Source organism: Meles meles, chromosome 17 (assembly GCF_922984935.1).
Source record: "Meles meles chromosome 17, mMelMel3.1 paternal haplotype, whole genome shotgun sequence".
In the NCBI taxonomy this organism is placed as follows: domain Eukaryota; kingdom Metazoa; phylum Chordata; class Mammalia; order Carnivora; family Mustelidae; genus Meles; species Meles meles.
In genome coordinates this window covers 20,774,707-20,791,812 of record NC_060082.1, presented here as the reverse complement: position 1 = coordinate 20,791,812, position 17,106 = coordinate 20,774,707, and the positions used below count along the sequence as shown (strand labels likewise).

The following is a 17,106-nucleotide window of genomic DNA, read 5'->3' as shown; positions in this document are numbered from 1 at the left end:
TCTGTAAATAATATTAGTAATTAGTAGGAAAGACTTACTCTAGCCCTTTTGAAACCCAATAATGCCAAATTTGCACTTATTTGGGAGTTACAGAGCTTGCAATTAATCAATGATATAGCAGTTCAGAAAGTTACTTGGGGGGCGCCTGGGTGGCTCAGTGGGTTAAGCCTCTGCCTTCGGCTCAGGTCAAGATCCCAGGGTCCTGGGGTTGAGCCCCGCATCAGGCTCTCTGCTCACAGGGAGCCTGCTTCCTCCTCTCTCTCTCTGCCTGCTTCTCTTCCTACTTGTGATCTCTGTCTGTCAAATAAGTAAATAAAATCTAAAAAAAAAAAAAAAAAAAAGAAAGTTACTTGGGTTACTTTGAATTTAATCCACATTTTGTTGTGCAATCATCCTTTCTCTAGAGCCATATTCTTCCTCCAGGATAGAATTACTACTCCCATTGCTGAGTTCTCATGCACACTGTTCCTGTTGAGCTGGGATGAACCCCACGAATTCCACTGGTGCAAGAAGGAGAAGCAGCAGGCCATGTCAGCCTTGTAGCATCTCAAGGAGAGACAGGTATAATTTACTCTCACTGCTCCCTTTTTATTAAGAACTTTGGAAAGGAATAGATAGCACCCAAAAGAGTTAGTGATAATAGAATTTTCTAAAGGAGATAAACTTGATGTAACTTGATTGCCTAGGGGAGTTATATAAAGTGTTGATAGCACTTGATGACCTTTTAAAAAGTTAGCACCACACGACTTCTCCCATTAAGGAGATGAAGGGGCACCAGTCCCATTTGGCTTTTCACCAGAGACCTGGAAAGAGCTACTGGGGAGATCGACTATCATACAATATTAGTTGTCTCTCCCCTCCCCTCCTCTTATAATGCTTAGTCTATTTCACTATAATATTTTTTTGTTGTTCTTTTCTTTCCAAGAGCACCATGAGCCTTTCAGTAATTGCGAGCTCTGTCTTATCGGTGCTTCCTGTCATCAGGTATGGCTTCTGGCATATAGCAAGTGTCATTAACTGGTGAATTTATTAAGGAAGCAATAATTTAGGCTCTTCCAGAAGTTTATAGTTGAGCCTAGGTTTCTAGATTTCTGAATTTAAAAACGGCTGAGTGAGGGATACTTTGTACTTCTTCCCCTCTGTTTTGACACTCTTAACTAGCTCCATAGATAGGAATTATAATCATTCTAGTAAAAATTGTGCCAAAGAACATTCTAGAAAGTATCTCATTCAGTTCTTAATATGGGAACATGTTCTACCTATACAATGGATCATTTGTAAATACTGAATTAACAGACAGATTTAAGGAAAAAAAAAACACTGGACAGGCTGGAATACAATCTGACTTTATAGTTAATGCAAGCTGAAGGTTTTAAGATACAGCATAATAGATAAGATGTGTAGAAAACATATGGATTTTACTGATTTAATCCAAACCCACTGCGTTTTACCATGTTTGGCTAGAATAGCAACAGAGAGTTTGGGGGAGATAAGGGAATATCTGAAAGCTACAAAATTCCTGTTTTTCTTTTTCTCTATCAAGAAATAATGGGTAAAAATAATTTCACCTATTTTGAAGAGTGAAGGTAGGAATGATTGAAATAAAGAATGTGCCAAGAGAGTGACCAGCTAACTGCAGGCCTCCAGTCCTCTTGTTTATCTCTGTTGAGGAGAAGTGAACACTGGAACATTCCACCCTTCACGTAGACCCACCGTCAAGTTAAGGGCCAGGACTTCCATATAAGGAGGCAGAATTCCTGCCTCAGAGTCAGTTTCGTCACCACCCTCTGTGTTGTCTAGTGTCCCTGATCCCCGTGGCGGCCTCTGTTTGTATTTGACAACCGCTTTGCCTGTCTCTTGGCCTGAATCCTAGACTTTGGTTTTGTCTCCGGTCTTTGAAAGGTGCACTCAACACTAAAGCAATTACTTGCTTGCAAACGTGTTGAGTCTCTTTTATTCTTGGTTTTTGTTCTCAACCTGGATGATGACTTGCAAGTCTCGATTTTGTCCAAGATGAAAGTGAGCTTCGAAGGAAAACATGTGGAATGCTTCATCTGTAGGTTAATTAAGAATACGCTGTTATCTATTGAAAGTACTACATAATTCATTTTGCATATGGAACTTCTTAAAAGCTTATGTCTCAGTCTTCCTGCAATGCTCTGCTCTTCTATTTCCAAGTTATTTAATGCACATTTGTAACTAAAAGCCTCAAGGAGAACATGTTTAGAATATAGCCAGAAAGGAATTTGCTGTAACTTTGAGGGTCCAGGCTAGACAATCCAGAGGTATCCTATATTGCTCTCTCTTATTTATCACAGCACATTGCTAACCGAGTTTTGTCTGTTGAACTTCTCCTTCCCATTGCTTTGACTGCTGCCCTAGTTCAGGCCCTGATCTCTCCTGCTGGGCTAATAAATAGGTAATAAAACTAGGTTCACATTTGGCTTTCCTTCCTCAATGATGGCTTCCTTTGGGTAATAAGGAGGGCATGTGTTGTGATGAGCACTGGGTGTTGTATGCAACTAATGAATCATTGAACACTACATCAAAAACCAATGATGTACTAACTGAACATAATAAAAAAAAGAAAGTGTCTTCTACACTAAATCTTAACACAAAATAATCATCTCATGTTCAGAAAAAAGCGTGAGATAATGGAAAGTCTTTGGAAACACACACACTTGGATTCAAATCTTGGCTCTGCTACTCACTAGTTATGGATACTTAGGTAATTTTTTTCAATTTTGTTTCTTTATTTGTTGATCAATAAAATTAGGTTAAGAGTGCTTACCTCTAAGAGTTTTGGTGTGGACTCACCAAGTGATGTGTAGCTAGCACAGTGCCTGGCCCATAGTAGACAATCCAAAACAACAGCTATGTCTTAACTCTTTTGCTTAAAATTTCAGTGGTTACCTACCACATAAAAAAATATACATTCTTTGGAGTGGACTATATCTCTTCTTAGAATCTTTCCTAAACTATCTTCTTAGTTTTCCCTCTTACTCTTTCCAGCCCAACTAAATAAATCCCTACTACTGAACAATTTTTTTTTCCTGATTTCCTGACCTTTTCACAGACTCTTCTGTGTACTGAAGTGTTCCCACTTCTCTTTTCCCCTGGGTAGGCTTTATTTAATCTTCAAGATCTATCCTAATTACCGTCCCTTTGGAAAAAAATGAAGAAAATTAGCCAGCAAATATTATAACAAGTAAAAATGCATACTAAATAAAGGACAATAGCAAATACCTTTCTTAGAAACAAATCTAATGTCTAATGTGTTATTATTTGAATAACTGTTTTTGTTAAGAAAACTTGGAGTTAAAGAACTTCTTAGAAGTTACACATTTTTCACTTGAAATGTGGGAAAATTATTAAAGCATCATAAAGTACATATCACCCTCATTTCTATCTTCTTAGATTCCAAGTTTTCTGTGATACACATATTAGAAATATGTAAAATAAATCTCAGGAAAGTATATTTGTTTCAATTTTTTTAATTAATGAGTTTTATTTTATTTATTTATTTTTTAAAGATTTTGTTTACTTATTTGAGGAAGAGAGGGAGAGCAGGAGCAGGGGAAGAAGCAGAGGGAGAAGACTCCCCACTGAGCAGGCAACCAATGTGGGACCCCAGGCCAGGCTCAATGCCAGGACCTGGATCATGACCTGAGCTGAAGACAGATGCTTAACTGACTGAGCCACCCAGATGACCCTTTAATTAATGAGTTTTAAACCACACATATTGTTGACTGCCACCGCTTTAATATGACAATGGAAAACAACCTGTGAGCTGAGACTCAGATTAAGCAGTTGGATTAGATTTCTGTAAATAGTAGATGTCATTAGAACTAATCATATCACTGTGATTTTTTTTTTTTTTTTGACAGACAGAGATCACAAGTAGGCAGAGGCAGGCAGAGAGAGAGAGAGAGAGTGGAAAAGCAGGCTCCCTGCTGAGCAGAGAGCCCCATAGGGGCTAGATCCCAGGATCCTGGGATCATGACCTGAGCCGAAGGCGAGGCTTTAACCCACTGAGCCACCCAGGTGCCCCGTGAATGGTCTTATAAGAGAGTCACACCACAGTAAAAAATGCTAATGAAAAGAAAATTGTCTTTTCAAGTATTTTTTAAATATCTTGAATCTATGCTGTCATGATGAGTTATTTTATTTGTTCTTCTTGTCCTTCTCCTTCTCCTCCTCCTCCTCCTCCTCCTCCTCCTTCTTCTTCTTCTTCTTTTAATGAGGAGGAATCTCAGATGTTTGTTTTGACCATCTGTCCAAAAATTGGATGGCTCTTTAACATGGCATCTTAACAAGACAAAGACCAGAAGCATTTATTTTATGACCAGAGTGTGTACTGGACCGTTGCACTTCTCATGCCTCACAGTCTGAAGGGCCTGGGCTGTGTAATGTGACAGTAGTACTGGAAATAGAAGCAGAGTGTCTTGTGTTTATATGGACTCAGTTCATGTCCATTAGACAGTGAAAATAACTACATAGTGATGGAAGGTTTTCAAAAACATTTGCGGAAGAGTCATTCTGTCCAGGCCTTGAATAATTGGCTGGATTTTGAAAACTGGACAGAGGTAGGGAAAGGCATTTTAGATGGATTGTTGAGATTAACCAAAGGCCTGGAGAAAGTGAAGGCCAGAGCTCATTCAAGAAAAGGCAATTAATCCAGGACGACATGAAGGTAAGGAAGTACCCAGATGGGAGCAATGGGAATTATACCATCAAAGTCTAACTGGGAGTGTTTTTGATTCCAGAAGAAGAAATTTCAACTTATTTTATATGTCATGGGAAATGACTTGGTCAAATCTGTGTTTCCCAAAGGTGATATTTGTGGCTATCCAGAGGATGGATTGAAGAGGTGAGGCTGGCAGAGGAAAAACAAGTCACACGAATTAACAAGCATTGAGAGCCTCCATCAAGGCAGTGCTAACAGAGAACAAGTAAGTGGTGTGTCTCCTACGCTCACTGGTGAGAAAATAAAGATTGACAGAACTCAGTAATGGAATGAGTAAGGGAGAGAAATACTTGATTATTACTATTGTAAAACTGAACTTTTCCTAAGCCAGTCTTATTATATGACTTGCTAAGCCATGGACTAAAGCTTAAGGTGGGGCCAATTTGGATTCTATCCCATGGAAACTCAAGAATAATGCTTTTAAAATCTTATCTAAGTATTGCCCCATACCTTTGCTGTGGGCCTGATGACTGGGTAAGCTTGTACTGAGAACATCTGCAGGGTTTCACTGTGGCGTGTGGACGGCTGATTATTCAATACAATATGGGACGATACAGTTACGTAGGCTATGCCGGAATGTGCTTCATCACGATTATTTTTCTGTGCTCTGTAGGTGATGTCCACAGAGTAGTCTTATTTTCCTGCTTACTTGACACGTAGAGGACTGTCACAGACGCGAGTGATTTAGGAAATGTCTTCTGGCCGGTGGGGGGCAGTGTCGCATAGCAGAAAGAGCTCGGATTGTGTCATCTGAGAGCAGCGTGCAGTCCCTGGCGGAATGACTGTCCCTTGATCCCAGGGTTCCCAGCCCTGAATTACCTTTAGAATCACCTGAGTCTTCTTTCTAAAAATGTAGACTTTCGTCCTCTATTCCTTCAAGATTCTGATTCAGTCAGTTTGGAATAGGGCCCTGAAAAAGGAGGGGTTTTGCTGTGGTGCTAGTTGTTTTTTAAACATCCTCAGTGATTTTGAGAGCTGAATTTGGGAACTAGTGACTTAGTGTGAGTCTCAGCTTTCACAGGATGGCTATGAGCATTGAGTTTTATAAACTTTAAATCACAATAAAATATCCATTGATAGTTGGATTACTTCTTGAAATAACTATTCCATCTCCTTTCTAAAGACTTCTTCAATCTTTCATCAGTTTGAAGCTCAACTGTATGAGAGCATTATTTGTTTGCTTTTTATGCATTGTGATAGCGAAAATAGAGAAAATAGAGATAGAGATAGAGAAAATAGAGATAGAAAATAATGAACTCTGTACAATAGATATACACAATGCGTAAATATAGGATTAGTGGCATGATAGTTTTAGATTTTGAAGACATGATAGAAAGTAGAAGACCCCCGTTTGAATTTTTGTCAAATGTGAGGAATAAATACCAGTTTCTAAACATGGCAAAGAAACATAAACAGAAATTGCTTTTAATAGAAAACTCATTTATTATTGACACTGTGATAATTTAATGTACAAATACATTCTGTCTTCTCAGTTTTAAGAGCAATAGCTTACATTAAATACATTGTCCTTTCCTTCATCTCTTTCAAGCAAAAAACAAACAAAAAATATAAAACACCAAAAACCCTTACAAGCATCAATAATAGCAACGGTGGTTTCAAGCACATATTTTCCAAATAGCCATCCAAGTTAAAGGGATTGCAGCCGTTCAATACAATCTCTATATAATAATATGTAGCATAAATATCAGTTGACCTTGAAGCTTATAACATGTTTTAATCGGTTTCAAAACCTTCATTCACAGTTTCTGTGTAACTGGAGTTACCCGGCCTTCTCAGTTCTGAGGGATTTTCTGATACGTCCACTGCTTTTTATGACAGTACTACAGTGTCTCCTTCCGTCTCCCAGGTCTCATCTTGCTTATGTGCCTTCAACCCAAAGCCTGGATAACTTCCATGTTAATCCATTTTGAGTCTTTTGTTCCTTCCCTGGGCCTGTGGAGTCACTCAAAAGGGCCAGGTTGTTCACCCACGGAGCCATAACTGGCACGTTCCTCTGTCCTTGATATAATCTTCAAATTCTCTCTAGGCAGGAACTGATCACTTTAGACTATTAGCCTGAAGTTCATTCAGAAGATTCAAGTACATATTTGATTTGAGGAATCTGGGGTAAGAGTCCTTTTCCATAAGAGTATATATAATTTTTTGGGCTTCATCAAAACACGTGGGGGTTGGTGCTTTAATCTTCTTGGCTGTAGACTCTCGAGTGTGAAAGTCAATATTGATCTGAAAAGAAATACTCACTAATTAATACATACTTCCAATGTATTGCACATTTTATGATGTGACTGTTTGTTGAAACACCTCAAGACAATGGGAGTAAACCCTCATTTATATCAGCTTGATTATCTTTTAATTGCCTACTCTATACTAGCTCTGTAATAGGTGTGATGGAGGTAGAAAGAATTGTCACAAGAAATTCTTTGTTCCAAGCTGGTTCATCATATTGTTGGGAGATGCAAAGGAGGCAGACATGAAAATTTTAATTATCCATATAAAGTGATACATGCATCAGAAAATGTGATCATTTAAAATCTATAGGAGAGGACACTTTGTGTGGCTTTATTTTTGCTATAACCAAGAATATTGAACTGGAAGGTGGGTATACTACTAACTGAAAATATTTCAGCTGCTGTAACTGTATGTATTACACTGATCTGTATTTTCTCCTCATGTAAAATGAGCTAACTCATTAAGGACATTCTGACATACAATTCTGGCTAACAACATTGCTACTCCTTACCTCATCCCTGTCATGTTAGCTAATTTTGCAAAATCGATCTTTTCATTTTACTGTCTCCAGGTATAGAAAATTAGATTATTATTGCACTGAACTATTGAACATACCTAAATATTTAGCAGTGGAATTATGATACTTAAGATCTAATCTTGCTATGTCTGCGGAATGCTATTTCTGCACCTAAGTTCCTTTACACATAAACTGATGATAATGAAGATAATACTCACTTGTTTAGCAGCATCTGAATGCACAAATGCTTTATATATTTTCTCTGCTTTGCAATGCAAAAGATGAGACTCTGTTTTTTTATAGTCCTCACAAGCCAGCCAGAACTCAAGGTTCTCCTCACTGAACTCAGACTTTAGGAAATTTCCAAAGACGTCTTGACCAACTAAAAGGAAAGGTTGAGGGGTGACATAATTAAATTAATTGAGCCAATAAATGAATACCTTAAAGAAGAAATTTGCAAGAAAAACACTACTGTGTTGTCTAGGTTCAAAGGTAAGAAAGGACTAACTTTAATAACTGTGTCATAATTCATAAAGATGGGAAGACCTCAGAGATTCCTTCACCGATAGTTTATCTCAGACCGGATGAACCTGTCCACAGTCCCACAGCTGCTTAGTGATGGCTACTGCACTTTGCTTCCATCTGCTAATTAAGTTAAAATTCTGCTCTTGTGATCACAAAACAATCTCTTTTCTTATAAATACCAACTCTTAGCCAGACTGTAGAGTGTTTTAGGGAAGCAAACATTGATGAAGGTCATTAACATCATGTTCATTATTAACAAATATAATTCCCCCATCCAATTCATATTAGCCAGAAAATGTGCTGATGTACTGATTCTGTTTGATGGTTTACTGAGGTTTTTAAACGGGCCACTTGTATACCATTTCGTTGTTTGGCTGGATTGTAAACTAAGTCAGATGATAAGAGGGATGAACCATATTGAACTACTTGACCCACCCCCCCAGCAAGGATTCTTAAGAGTGTTTGTGGGGAGAAGAGGATAAAGTTCATCCTCTAGATAGAGACCACACTGCTCATCCAGACCTGAGTGAGGTCCTAATCCAAGAGACTTGCAATGGCCATGATGAGGGAAAGGCAAGCTGATTTCATTCTTTACCTTCTCTTATCAGAAACTCCCCACAAGACTCTGCTTAAAAATTCTTTTTATCATATCTATGTTATCATGATCATGTTATATAAAATACAATTATATATTGCATTTCTCAACTTCCTTCAAGGCAGCAAGGCACGGTGTGTCCTTGTTTTTTAAATAGTTGGTACTTCTGAAACGCCTGCCACATAGAAGTAGGCTAAATGAGTAAATGAATGAGTGAATGGTAAAATAGTGAATTGATGGAATGCATCTTACTTCTTACAACCACCAGCTACAGAAACACTTTCTACAGGTAGCTTTCAGAATGGCAGTTCACATGTCGAGATGTTTTGTTTACTTTTAAAAACTAAACCTGAAACTTGAGAACCCGAGTATAACTTTAAATTTTGCTCCTATAATGATCCATGGGAATACCTAATTGTCTCAACAAACTTGTCTGAAGGACAGCGACAGAACTGAGGGCTAGATCAACCTTACACTACAATGAGGCATAATATGCTGAAGCTATTAGTGACTACAGGAAAACTGGAATACAACTTTTCACATACTCTTCCTTCCAGAATACTATATTTTAATGAAATCATTCAATCTATTAGTGTACTGAGCTAAACCCAAAACCATTTAGTAGTTAATCATACTTACTTTGGTTTGCAAGTAGTTTTTCCAGAGATTGAGACCACTGCATTACTTCATTAACAGAGAGTCTGCCAGGGACAAAATTCACACAAATTAGTAAAATATTGTGTGTGTGTGTGTGTGTGTGTGTGTGTGTGTGTGTGTGTGTGATCACACATGAAATCAGAATGGCTGCTATATTTTGATAACTCCATGAATGAAGATTCTAGTTCTATATGTTTTATTAAAAGTTATCTACAAGATAACAAAACTTCCTTTAGAAGGACTACAGTTATGGGGCGCCTGGGTGGCTCAGTGGGTTAAAGTCTCTGCCTTCAGCTCAAGTCATGATCTCGGGTTCCTGGGATCCAGCCCCGCATTGGGCTCTCTGCTCAGCAGGGAGCCTGCTTCCTGCCTGCCTCTCTGCCTACTTGTGATCTCTCTCTGTCAAATAAATAAATAAAATCTTTAAAAAAAGAAGTACTACAGTTATGAAAATATCTGCCAATAAAATGTGAAGAAATCTACATCTTCTCTAATAGTGTAGCAAATAGCAGATTATCCACACCCATGCTGGTACTTAATTTACACTGGTAGTAATGTAGTCTACTCTCACGTGGTTTGTTACTTAAGAGAAACAAGGTCCAATATGCACAGTATTAATCACTTGCTCCAATAGAGAGATAATGCATAGGGTTTTTTAAAAAAATGATAGTTCAGGGCACCTGGGTGACTCAGTGTGTTAAAGCCTCTGCCTTCGGCTCAGGTCATGATCCCAGGGTCCTGGGATCGAGCCTGCTCCCCGCACCCCACCCCACCTCCCACCCTTCTCTGCCTATCTCTCTGTCTACTTGTGATCTCTGTCTGTCAAATAAATAAATAAAAATCTTTTAAAAAATGATAGTTCGGCATATTAGTATACATACATGTCTTTGGACTTAGAAGGTTTAATTCCAGATTCCAGATGTGGGATCATAGATCTCAGGTACGCTTTCACATCCATCCCACTACAAAAGATACAAACATGAATATTTGCATTTCTTCAATTGAATACATTTTATTTGTACAAGGAACATGAAATAAGCTTCTCCAAGGAACAAGGCAATAATAAAAATAGCTGCTACAACAGTTTTCTATATTAAGATTGAGTTAATTTTTATGAGCCAAAGTCTGCAAAAATTTCCACATTATTTAATGTCCTATCATGATTCATTTTAAAATACAACTGAATATACATATATATATTTATATATGCAACAGCTAATTTCTCTGATTTAATTAACTAAGTGCTCATATTTTCTTCTATTCATTCTCAATCCTTCTGCCACTAAAGACAATCCAAGTCAAAATTCACAAAGTGAGACACAGAATGAACTTACAAAGTCTTTGGCCTCTTTTTATGCGTTTTATCATCAAGAAGTGAATGATCAGTTTCTTTCAATTCCTTTGCATTAGTAGAGAAGAACATTCCTGGCATTTTGTCTAGTCTTGGCGTGGAGATGGCTGCTGCTCGCATAGTCCTCACTCGGCAAATAATCTGCTCGTCAACGTCTCTGCTGCTTTATATAGTAAAGGCAAACGGGCTCTTGCTGTTCAAATGAGTGTTTATCAAGTGATGTTACCACAGACACTGGAAGTTCCCTCTTTCTTGGTGTGTTATGACGTGGATCTTGAAAAAAAAGAAGCACACAGTGATGTCTTGTGGTTGAAACTCAACCAAATGAGAATAGGTCACTTGATTAAAAAGAAAGAAAGAAAATTAAGCATACTGAGGCACACACACATATACCACATGTCTAAATTATTAGCAGCATCAGTCTTTGGTTTGAGGGGATCCCTGTTTCTTCATGAAGATTGCATATTTCAGTAGAATATTTCATTTAGTGTATTTATCGTATCACACAGAAACTCAGTATTAGAGATGTGTCCCCTCAATGTTTTGAAGAGTCCTTAATTATAACGTTCATTATTTGTTTATTGATTTATTTAAAGATTTTATTTGGGAGAGAGAGAGAGAGCAGGAGCAGGAGGAGGGGGAGAGGGAGAGAAAAAAACAGACTCCTTGCTGAGCAGAGAGCTTGATGTGAGCTTGATACCAGGACCCTGGAATCATGACCTGAGCCAAAGGCAGGCACTTAACCGGCTGAGCCACCCAAGTGCCCCTGATCACAATATTTTAAATAATTTTTTTTATTCTTTCAGAAAGTAGTGTGAAGTAAACAAATACTTTGTTTGATTATTTGTGTATATATCTGATAGGAAGGAGAGTTATGAGAGGTTATCTTAACTTTTCCCCACTCCACCTCCCATCTCCTACTTCCATGGTGTGAAATTTCCATGTTCTTTTTTTCCAAGGTGTGTGCTAGACCTTCTGCTGGTGATACACAAGATAACTTTAAGGGACTCATGAATATTAGTATTTACTAGGAGTATAATTAATATAGCAAATTGTGATTTTTTGGTATATTACTGCTTATGATAAGAATAAAGGAAAATTAAACAAAACTATAAATATATAAAAGTAGAGTTAACACAATAATATGATAAAATATGTAAACATAATGATACTAAAGAATCACACAGTATCAAAAGAAAACTGCTCAAGGTAAAATGAGAGTATGTGGATAGGCCAATAATGTGTACTTGTTAGGTGATGGTCTTCCAAATTTTGGCAGTATCTCTGGAGAGAGCCAATATAGCTTTAATTAAGATGAAGGATTTAGGGGGGCCTGGATGGCTCAGTCTTTAAGTGTCTGCCTTTGGCTCAGATCATGATCCCAGAGTTCTGGGATCCAGCCCCATATAGGGATCCCTGCTCAGCGGGGAGCCTGCTTCTCCCTCTGTAGCTCCCCCATGCTTGTATTCCCATTCTCACTATCTCTCTCTGTCATAAATAAATAAAATATTTTTTAAAACTAAGGATTTATAAAACCACAATGAGATACCACCTTACACCAGTCAAAATGGCTAAAATTAACACGTCAGGAAATTACAGATACTGGTGAGACTGTGGAGAAAGGGGAACCCTCCTATACTGTTGGTGGGAATGCAAGCTGGTGCAGCCACTCTGGAAAACAGCATGGAGGTTCCTCAAAACGTTAAAAATAGAGCTACCCTATGACCCAGCAAGTGCACTACTGGGTATTTACCCCAAAGATACAAACGTAGTGATCCGAAGGGGTATCTGCACCCCAATGCTTTAGCAGCAATCTTCACAATAGCCAAACTACGGAAGAAACCCAGATCTCCACCAACAGATGAATGGATAAAAAAGATGTGGTATATACACACACACACACACACACACACACACCCCACAATAGAATAATGTTCAGCCATCAAAAAAAAAAAAAAAAAGAAATTTTGCCATTTGCAATGACATGGATGGAACTAGAGGTATTATGCTAAGCAAAATCAGAGAAAGACAATTATCATATGATCTCACATATGTGGAATTTAAGAAGCAAAGCAGAGGATCACGAGAGAAGAGAGGAAAAAATAAAGCAAGATGAAATTAGAAAGGGAGACAAAGCATAAGAGACTCTTAGTCATAGGGAAAAAACAGGTTGTTTGAGGGGAGGGAAGTGGGGGATAGGGTAACTGGGTGATGGACATTAAGGCAGACACATGATGTAATGAGCACTGGGTATTATATAAGACTGATGAATCACTGACCTCTACCTCTGAAACCAATAATACATTATATGTTGATTAATTGAATTTAAATAAAGAAAGAAAAAAAATTACTGAAATCCAAAAAAAAAAGGATTAAGGATTTAAAGAAAACAAACAAACAAACAAAAACAGCCCCCAAACAAAACTTAAATCCAATTAATTAGGTGACTTCTCACTGATGAAGGTAGAAATGTTAGTGCAATGGAAGCTTTTACAGAGTTTATCTATAGAGTGTTCAGTTTAACATAGACCCCCTTTTTTTGTCCCTGAAAAGGTTTTTGTTTTTGTCCCTGAAAAGGCAAAACAAATTTTATACAGAGAGGCTTCTCATGGTATTATGTAAAGTTGACAAAAAGTTGACAAGAAGAAGAGAGTATTACTTTTCCTATCTTGATTCTATCATCAAGATAAAGAAATAATTGAATAAATTAGATTTATAATATTTAAAAATTCACTTACTACACATTCACAAATATGTATATTACACTGTATGTGCCAGCATCATTTAATGTTTGAAAGATACATGATGCAGAAAGAGATCTGGTGAGATGGGCTAGCCACTTTGAAAGTGACCCAAACAAAATTGATGGGGCTTAGAAACTGATGACAAAAGAGCCTTTGTTGGTATATTTCTTGTGGTTCAGCCTATATTTAGTTTTGTGTTAAAATCTTCAATATTGTTCATGTTGGTTTATCTGGTAGCCTCTCAATTCTCCAGATTATTGTGGGTACATTATGTTAGAAGAACATAATTTAACATTTATTTTTAATGGCCTGCTATTATTGTTATTATTGTTATCCAAATATGCTGACAATGTGCAGAGTATGTTTCTGCAACAGTAGTTCCTTTGGATGTGAATTAACAATATCAGGACAACAGCAGCAACAGTAGAAGCAGCAAAGGTTATGGGGCCATGTAAGTTTGCGAAATTAAGGTTAAATAAGGTTCTTAAATTGGTTAAGGCAGATCTTCTGAGGGCCTTTAATATGTTAACACACCTTTGTCAATCTCTTAAAGGAGGGTAGAATATGAGGCAATTTCCTAACATTTTTGAAAACCGAACCCTCATTACATAGGGACTATAGTCTGCAGAAATAATATTCTGGATAGATTAGGAAACTCTGGTCTGAGATAGCAGTAAATATTCACTTCATTTATTAATAATTCTTCTACACCTCTCATTTTTGTTACTTCTAAATACTGAATTTCAAGTGAAGCTTTTGCAAGCAAGTACTTGCATGTAATTGCATACCTCCAAGCCCAAATAGAGAACTAAACTCCTGATAGAGGGGGTCCTACTGAAATTCCTATGTCCCAATTGACTGTTGAAGCCAACTCCATAGCATAATAATGTAGCTGCTCTCCCAAAGGCTGTTTGTTAGCACATGCAAAGCATGCATGTTCCAGAGCTAGGCAAATTTGGTGGGGCTGGATCAGCAAGGGCTGATGAGTCCAGGGCAAGTCATTGAACATTCTCTACGAACTTTACAGTGTCACTGTCTGGCTGCTCTGTGAAATTCATTAAGAAAAGACAAATGAAAGAAGTTGCTGTGGCTGATATCGAAGAGGTTACTGCCTATGTTCTCCTCTAGGATTCTGATAGATTCCTGTCTCACGTTGAGGTCCATATACACAATGGAGTATTATGCCTCCATCAGAAAGGACGAATACCCAACTTTTGTAGCAACATGGACGGGACTGGAAGAAATTATGCTGAGCGAAATAAGTCAAGCAGAGAGAGTCAAGTATCATATGGTCTCACTTATTTGTGGAGCATAACAAATAACATGGAGGACATGGGGAGATGGAGAGGAGAGGGAATTGAGGGAAACTGGAAGGGGAGATGAACCATGAGAGACTATGGACTCTGAAAAACAACCAGAGGGTTATGAAGGGGCGGCAGGGGGGTGGGGGGTGGGGTGGGAGGTTGAGGAACCAGGTGGTGGGTAATAGGGAGGGCACGTACTGCATGGAGCACTGGGTGTGATGCCAAAACAATGAACACTGTTATGCTGTAAATAAACAAATAAAATAAATATAAAAAAAAAAAAAAGAAAAGACAAATGATGGGGTGCCTGGGTGGCTCAGTCATTAAGCATCTGCCTTCAGCTCAGATCATGATCCCAGGGTCCTGGAATCCTGCCTCACATCGGGCTCCCTGCTCCGCGGGAAGCCTGCTTCTCTCTCTCCCACTCTCCCTGCTTGTGTTCCCTCTCTCTGTGTGTCTTTTTCTGTCAAATAAGTAAATAAAATCTTTAAAAAAAAAGACAAATGATAAAATAGAAACTTAACTGAATATAACACTTTGGTTGAAACCGTAAAGGGTTTGATAAAAGCCAATAGAAGAAACAGTGGCTCTCAGAAACACAGTCTTGTTTGCATATTTCCTCTGTGAAATTGTACAAAAGTAATTAAGTTGGAGTCCTAAGAAAAGGAGTATTTCGTGTGGTCTTAGTGTTATTTAAAAAAAATCAATAGACTTTAGTTTTAGAGCCATTTAGGTTTACAGGAAAACTGAGAGGAAAGTACAGAGAGTTCCCACATACTCTCTCCAACTCGCCGCAGCCTTCCTCACCATCAACATCCCACATCAATGTGGTATATTTGCTGATGAACCTACATTGACACATCATCATCACCCAAAGTCCTTAGTTTACATTATGGTTTCCTCTGATGGTGTACATTCTATGGGTTTTGACAAATGTATAATGACACAGATCCACTATCATAGAATCATACAGAATAATTTTCCTGCCTTAAAAATCCCAGTGTTATATTTGAAAATGTCTATGAGATTGGCTCAATAAAACATTTCTGATTATGGCTATTAATCTTGATGGGGAAAATTTTAATTTTTGCTGAGTTGATTTTGTATTTTGGTTCCAATCACTCCAGCCACCTGAATCCGAGTAGGAAATGGTTTGCTATATGGCTTTTTCAAACTTGATATCGATTAAACTGATTTTGAACCTTTATAATATTGCTGAAATTTTGTTGTGGACATTAGGAATTATCAGGAAAAGGACATAATGAGTATGAGATTGTATCTTAAAAATAAAAATGTATCTACACCATTAAAGTCAGTGACATGAACAGAAATTTTGATTCATTAAAACAAAATGTCTTGAGGGGCCCCTGGATGACCTAGTGGATGAAGCCTCCAACTCTTAATTTTGGCTCAGGTCATGATCTCAGGGACAGAGGATTGAGCCCTGATTGGTGTTCTGTGCTGAACCTGCAGCTTGTGTAAAACAAATTTCTCTCTCTCTCCCTCTGCTCCTCCTATCCTCTCCTCCCCTCCCCTGCAAGCACTCTCTCTCTTAAAATAAATAAACAAACAAACAAATAAATAAGTAAAAAAATTACGTTAAAAAAAAAGTCAGGATTTCACAAACTTTAATAGCAGTCCTACAGTGCATCAGATATAGGTACTGCAAATAGAAAGATGAATGAATCTCTGTCCTTAGGGGCTTACAGTACAGTAGGGCAAACATGTATTTAAGCAAGTAGTCACAGTGAAAAGCACCATCACAGAGGCATGTGGAAGAGGAGTGATTAACACTGGATGTGTGAGACAGAAAAAAATGCTGTTGCCTTTTATTACAAAATCGCCACGTATCTTTTCTCTGCCTGTTTCTGTATTCCAGACCAACACCCCTTTGGAATGTACAAAAGACTGGAGTAGAGAAACTGGTCTTCAGCAAGTAGACATCTCTTAGGTGTACACAGATCATGGACGAATGGATCCTCTATATAAACACAAGATTCGGCAGAATTTAAAAGTGACTCTGAAAGACCATTGAATTAGCATAATCACTCAACAGTTACAGAATTAAGACAAAGGCTCACTGTTTGGGGGGCTCTTGCAAACTCCATGTTTATAGGTAGAGCTACCAATAGTATTTCAGCTACATTTCATAGAGTTTATTTGAAAGCTTCAACTAAGGTAAATTTGGAAGGATTTTTCTCTATGTCTAGGTAGAGGGAAAGAATTAAACAATTTAGACTTGCTTATGATTTTGTTTTCTAAATGAAGAAATCACCTGATAAGTTTTAGTAAGAGAAGATATTTGCAACTTGGTAAAATTCAGTGATCTCAGAAAATGCAAACTGAGCAAGATAAGAATCTAGTTTCTTTTTCTTGCTCTGTTCTAATCTACTTATAGTCAACACCAAACACCTCT

General features: G+C 37.8%; 1 protein-coding gene across 1 annotated transcript; it reads right to left on the bottom strand.

Moving 5' to 3' along the window:
* Positions 1-6,166: 6,166 nt before the first annotated feature.
* On the bottom strand, positions 6,167-10,819 carry RGS1 (regulator of G protein signaling 1). Its single transcript, XM_045981964.1, has 5 exons — positions 10,626-10,819; positions 10,173-10,253; positions 9,274-9,335; positions 7,733-7,896; positions 6,167-6,991 (listed from the first exon to the last, which is right to left on the bottom strand). The coding sequence occupies exons 1-5, from the start codon at positions 10,760-10,762 to the stop codon at positions 6,806-6,808; spliced, it is 630 nt and encodes a 209-aa protein (XP_045837920.1). The 5' UTR covers positions 10,763-10,819; the 3' UTR covers positions 6,167-6,805.
* Positions 10,820-17,106: the final 6,287 nt, after the last annotated feature.

What these genes read in the sequence shown, in the direction of transcription:
- RGS1 (XM_045981964.1), bottom strand. Translation starts at nt 10,762, where the DNA reads ATGCGAGCAGCAGCCATCTCCACGCCAAGACTAGACAAAATGCCAGGA. An exon ending in AAAAAGAGGCCAAAGACTTT is followed by an intron (nt 10,254 to 10,625) that starts GTAAGTTCATTC and finishes TATCTTTTGTAG; the next exon opens with TGGGATGGATGTGAAAGCGT. An exon ending in CCTTCTAAGTCCAAAGACAT is followed by an intron (nt 9,336 to 10,172) that starts GTATGTATACTA and finishes TGTCCCTGGCAG; the next exon opens with ACTCTCTGTTAATGAAGTAA.